This window comes from Neofelis nebulosa, chromosome 4 (assembly GCF_028018385.1).
Source record: "Neofelis nebulosa isolate mNeoNeb1 chromosome 4, mNeoNeb1.pri, whole genome shotgun sequence".
In the NCBI taxonomy this organism is placed as follows: Eukaryota; Metazoa; Chordata; class Mammalia; order Carnivora; family Felidae; genus Neofelis; species Neofelis nebulosa.
The window spans coordinates 116,714,577-116,720,779 of NC_080785.1; the positions used below are offsets into that span (position 1 = coordinate 116,714,577).

General features: G+C 44.2%; 1 protein-coding gene across 7 annotated transcripts in view; it reads left to right on the forward strand.

Annotated features, from left to right (window-relative positions):
- Positions 1-1,087, forward strand: part of TAMM41 (TAM41 mitochondrial translocator assembly and maintenance homolog) — a 50,550-nt gene extending 49,463 nt beyond the window's left edge. For all 7 annotated transcript variants that reach the window (XR_009260699.1, XM_058725970.1, XM_058725972.1 and 4 more), the window contains one exon: positions 952-1,087. Coding sequence is in view for 6 of the 7 variants with exons in the window: in XM_058725970.1 (XP_058581953.1) it covers positions 952-1,028 (77 nt within the window). In the remaining variant the exon portion in view is untranslated. The remainder of the gene's footprint in view (positions 1-951) is intronic.
- Positions 1,088-6,203: the final 5,116 nt, after the last annotated feature.

The window sequence follows — 6,203 nt, forward strand, 5'->3', positions numbered from 1 at the left end:
GGCATGCTCCCTGTCCTTAAGGAGCTCCCAGTCTAGGCAGAGGGACAGCTCAGTAAACTGACAAGCACCACGCAGTGTGGTAAGTGCTGTACGCGTGGCCAGCACAGGTGCTGTGGGACCAGGAGGAGCAGCATCTGAATCGGCCTGGGGCATCCAGGAAGGCACTTCTGCAGAAGGAATCTGAAAGGGGGATGGAGTGAACAGACGGAGAAGGATGGAAGTGATACCCGTTCTGGGCAGGCCGGTGGGGTACTCAGTGACGCAGTGGCAGGGAACTGGGGGTGGTTGGGATGCAGGCACTGGGAGTCAGAAGGGGGGCTGCGGATGTCCATTTACATGCAGCGTTTTGTCTTTGTTTTCCTTTCTCGTTTTTATTTTTTTATTTAATGTTTTATTTATTTTTTTATTTAATGTTTTATTTATTTTTGAGACAGGGAGAGACAGAGCATGAACAGGGGAGGGTCAGAGAGAGAGAGGGAGACACAGAATCTGAAACAGGCTCCAGGCTCTGAACTGTCAGCACAGAGCCCGACGCGGGGCTCGTACCCACGGACAGTGAGATCATGACCTGAGCCGAAGTCAGCCGCTTAACCGACTGAGCCACCCAGGTGCCCCATCCTTTCTCGTTTTTAAAAGAGCTACTGAAGTCAAAGGCTGACGATAGACTCGATAGGCTCGTAACTCGAAAGATTCACTTATCCCATTAACTCAGGTACCTTTGGCATTCATGTCACTGTGGCAGTAATGCCTAAATCAGAATCTCTCCCCCTTATGTTGACCATGGTGATCCTTAATCATCTTCGGCTCCCAGGGTCTCCTGGGCCCCACCAATCAGCCTATCACTGCTGCCTTCCAAAGACAGGTCTCTGATGAGAATATCATGGAAGCTCTAGCAGAGTATCTGGTCATCAAGCCCCAACTTTCTAACCATCTCTTCTTTTTGTCTTGTAGGCATGAAGAAAACAGTGGTTTATAGTTCACTAAAACTACACAAAATGTGGAAAGGATGGCTGAGGAAAACATCCTGATTTTGCTTGCTTTTGTATATGTTATGTATAGTTGAATAAAGTGATCCTTTTTGACAGAACAGCGTTTGTCACTTTGACGCACTGCTTGAATTTGAAGATACCTTGGTTTGTATAATATTTGATTTTGAAACGTATGTGTTAGACATTTATCCAGGGGAGACCCAAATGCCTTTGAGGACTTACCATGAGAAGAGAAGAATCCTCTTTACATACAAAACCATCTGTGTCCTGCTCACATAGGAGCTTTAGCTGTGGTCTGCGTTTTGGTACGTGAGAGTCAGTGAACGGAGAAATTATGCGTACAGTTGTGGACATACAGCCCACGGGTGACAAGCAGGGAAGTGTGGCTACCTCTGTCTCTGAAGTCTCCTCTTCACCTGGCTTTTTCCATTGAGAGCTCACAAGTGTCATGTCAACATTTTCCTAGACCTAGGCTTTTTACATTTCTCTTTGTTCTCCTAGAAGGTGTATGACAGTGACTTGTGGGTGAGGAGCCTGTGACCATCACTTGCAGAGCCTTCCCTATCGTAACAGGAATGTTTGAGTAATAGGCAACCCACCGCAGAGGGCCTTGAACAACAAACAATACATTAGCTCAAAGAACTGAAAAGCTAACAGTGTGGTGGGCTTCAGGGTTGGTTTGATCAGCAGGTTGACAGGATCGCTCAGGACTGTTTCTCTCCAACTCCTCTCTGCCTTTTGTGGTGTGGGCCTTATGCTGAGGCTGGCTCCCCCTCATAGTTCTGAGACTGCTGGCAACAACTTCAAGGGCTATATGCTTCCCCATTTGCATTTGGGGAGACAGAGCAGGTTTCCTTCAAACTTCCTCTTAGAAAAGCAAGAAAACTTTCCAGCAGCTCCCAGCAGGCCTCCGTCTGGTTTCATGGGCCCTAAGTGGGTCACTTGCCCATCCCTGAGCCAGTAAGTACAGAAGCATGGCTGATAAGCTTAGGCCTGAACCACTTGCTCCAACCCAAGAGCCAGCTGTCCCTCAAGCTCATGGGATGTGGGGAAGGTGTGGATGCCAGGACCTTTCCTGATGAGGTGACCCAAATCCTCATTCCTGAAGGAGCTGTGTCCTTATTGGATTGCTCTAGTTAACTCTTGTTAACTTTTACTGTTGAGCATGGCTCCAGGTTTTACGTATTGAACAGTGAGAATTTGATAGCGCTTACTATTCTGCAGAACATTTCTCATGACTCTTATCTTCATAGCAATACTATCAGTAGGCACTATTATCCAACTTATAAATGAGGAAACTGAAGCTCAGGTTAAGTAATTTTCCCAAAGTCACACTGCTAGTTAGATGGGAAAGCCAAGATTTCAAATCCAAACATTTGAATAGTCTGAATCGAGCTCAGTGTTCTTAACCACTGTGCTATTCCACAACTGAGCACATAATAGGTGCTCACTAAAGGGTAGTGTTATTGTTGATATTACTTCCATTTGACTGATACCTGTCTTTTGGAGACTCTTTTATTCACTGCCATGCAAAACTAACCAGTTAACTAAATAAAGCTTAAATAAAGAAATTTCTCTGATTTCTGTCCAGAATTCTTTAAAACACTGTTCCAAAATTTACAGTCATCTAATGAAAGGCCTGATCCCCAAAAGAGTGCTTCCTCACAAATTGAGAGTCCTGGCTTCTAGTGATAACATTTCCCTTTATTACCCAGGTGACCTTGGAAAAAGCTTTGGATTTGGTGACCATAGCCTCATGATCAGATTCCAGGTCAGCTGTACCACAAATCAGCCAGGTGACATTGGGCCCTCTCTGAAGGAGTTGATGCTTGAGTGTTCACACTCCGCTCGAAGGTGAGCAGGCTTTGGGAGACTGGAGAAAACATAGTTGGCTAAGACCATAAATACAACACTATACAACACTGATGGGCTGCCTTGGCCCACAATCATATGTCAGAACCCAAGTGACGCCTAGATGAATGTCAGAATGTCCATGTGGTCAGAGATATTCCTTCATACTTTGTCACAGAACTTCTTAGTAATTCTGTAGCTCCCTGGGGGGTTGCTGAGGGGTCTCTATGGCCAGAGTCTTGGATTGCACTACCAGCTCAATCATGAATTCCTTTTAGGTACTATGTGGTCGATGTGTCTTCAAGTCCCATGTCTCCCTCCTGAGCCTTGCCCTTCTGTTGTCCTGGAGCTGGCCGTCACCTTTAACAACCAGATACCGCTGCATTAGACTCAGAGAAGATGCTCATTGCTCTAGACACTGTCCTACCAAAAAGTTACTGAGCTAGTCTAACCCACAGAAATGCACGTTCTCCAAATCCCAACTTGTGGTAAGGAGCAAATGAATTAGTTTTATAGGCACAGGTGGGTATCTGTGAAAGTACTTTTAACAAGTGAAGGATTGAACGGAACAGGGAAAATGACCTGACATTTCTTCAAGGCCAAAACACCAGGTGTGATACATGAACTGCTTCATTTAATCCTTAGGCTACTTCTACAACATAGATATGAGCCCCAGTTTTTTACAACCAAGGAAACCCAGGGTAAAGAAGTTAAATAACAGGCCCACTGGCCCATGGCTCCATAACTAGTACATGGCTAAGTTGGGACTTGAATTCAGGTCTGTCCCACTCAAAAGACTATTCTCCAGTATCACATTCCACTTCAGGTCTTACCCGTAAGATGTGGATAATCCCTGGATTGTCCAGATTATTTCTATGATTATTATCAGTTATCACTGGCCATGGAGCTAAAGACACCTGGTATGGTTTTTTTTACACCATTTCTGTTTCTTCTGAGATCAAGTGGAACAATAGAAAATTCCTTCCTAGAATGAGCTGCTTCTGGAGAGATGATGCATGATATGTCAGAATTTATGGTGAACTTGGGAGACCATTTATACTCTTTCACTTTACAGGTGGGACAAGTAAGTCCCAGAGAGGCGGTGACTTCCAAGGTCACATATATTTGTCGACAGCCTGTACTAAAACTTGCCTCTCTACATCCTACTTAATTCCCCTTTCACTTAAGCCTGCTGTTCCACCCACCCAGCATGCAGGTAAATTATAACAAGGCCTTGGATTTCAGTAGCTTTTACAAGATAATGAGGAACAAAATCTCTCAGCTCAATATTATTTTCAAAAATTACAGGACACCCCACCTAAATGTAACTTCTAACCCTTAACTTGAGTTTTATTGTCCTCAATCCCTTCTTGTATAACTAACCTACTCTAACAGTTGGGCAACAGATACAGGAAAGTCTTTCCCTGGGATTTCAGGTTAAAATGGGTTATGTGGAAATAGATTGGAGGTTATGGCAAGTGAAAAAGCAGGAAAAAGGCATAAATCTCTCAGGGAGGAGAATTTAATTCAACTGGTATTAATTCAATATTGCTAAGCAATGTTGGGTTGGAGGGAGAAGGAATGTGCTGAGTTGACCATACTTGTGATCCTGCCCTCAGTAAGCTTACGGTATATCAAGTAGGGAGGACAGAATTTATCCTCATAACACAAGATGAGAAGGGATCATTGCATGAAGACCAGTTCATTCATTCATTAATTGAGTCATTTAACAAATATTGTGTGTCAGGAACTGAAGCACCAATAATGAATAAGACACTGTCCCAAATCTAAGGGTCTTACAATGCAGTGAAGCAGTCAGGTAAGTAAATTGGGAATTATATTCATCCAATAAATGCTTAACTATAGGGTGCTATGGAGATACATAAAAGTAACAGCAAATACTTGTTGAGCCCTTAGAATAGTGTCAGGCGCTATTTTAAACACTTGTCATAGATTTATTCATTTAATCCCCATCACAGCCTTATGTAATAGGGACTCTTCCTATTCCCTAATTTATGCCTGAGGAAACAGAGGCACAGAGGAGTTAGGCCTTGCATGCCATTTCAAAGCTGGTAGATGACAGCCAGGATTCAAAACTGGGCCATCAGTTTGCAGAGTCCTGCCTCTTAATCTCTTTGCTAAACTATCTTTCAATCACTTAGTGTTCATCCAGTCTGAAGAGAAGGACTAAGTGGTGTTCAGCCCGTTGCTTTATGAACAAGTAGGAGTTACCCTGCAGAGAAGGAAAGACTATCCCGGGCACAGGGAAGTGCTCGCTCAAAAGCCCTGAATGGAGACATCACAATGTGTTTAGGGAACTAAAGCTAGCTCAAGATGAATAAAATGCCAGGCAGATACTGTACAAAAGTGAGGCTAGAGAAATAACAGAAGTCAGATCATAAAAGGTCTCCTAAGGCCTCTTAGTGATGTTAATCATTATCCCCGGAGCAGTGGAGAGCCAGTGGGGGACTGGAGAGTGGCCAAACTGGATTTGCATTTTATAAAAATCGTTTTGTCTGCAACATGAAGAATGGACTAGAAGGGACAAGACCAATCATCCAAATGAGAGATAATGGCAACCTAGAGCAGACTCATTGAGAAGGGACCAAAAGGGACGAATTCAAGTGATGTTCAGGAAGTGGACTCAGTACAACTTGGTGGTTGGATATGAAGAAGGTGCCAGGGTTCTGGCTGGGACAACTGGGAGAATGGTGTGCTATTTCCCAAACTGGGGATTCAGGAGGAGGTGCAGATTTGGGGTGGCATGAAGACAGTGATAAATTCAGGTCTCGGCATGCTGAGTTTGGAATGTCTGTGGGAGATATTCAGTAGTCAGTTGGCCACACAGGTCAGAAGCTGGAAGTGTAACTAGGAGAGTTGGCAGGTAGTAGATTGTTGGAATGGACGAGATTCCCCTAGGAAGTCTATAGAGTATGAAGAGAAGAGAGCCAAGCTCACAACACCGGGAAACACCAACATGAAAGAGGCAGGGAAAGAAAGCTAAGGGGTAATGGACAGGTCAGAAGAACACCAAAAGAACAAGGTGTCGGGTCATACAGGGGACGGTGAGGAAGGATTAAATTGTATTACTGTTCCCCAGAATAATCTGTTTTCCTTCCCTGCAGTTCCCCACCCTATGGGAGGAGTAATTTTCTTCTCTCCAAGGACATCAGTTTGGCCTTATGACTTTTTTTGGCTAATGAAGTGGGAATGGGAGTGATATGTGTCACTTCTGAGCAAAATTTTAAGAGCCAGTCCAGAGTTTACCATGTCTCATTTTCCCTCTGCCACAGGACTGGCAGTATTCCAGATAGAGGCTACTCCATCGACCTGGGTCCTCATTCAGTTGGGAGGATCAAAAAA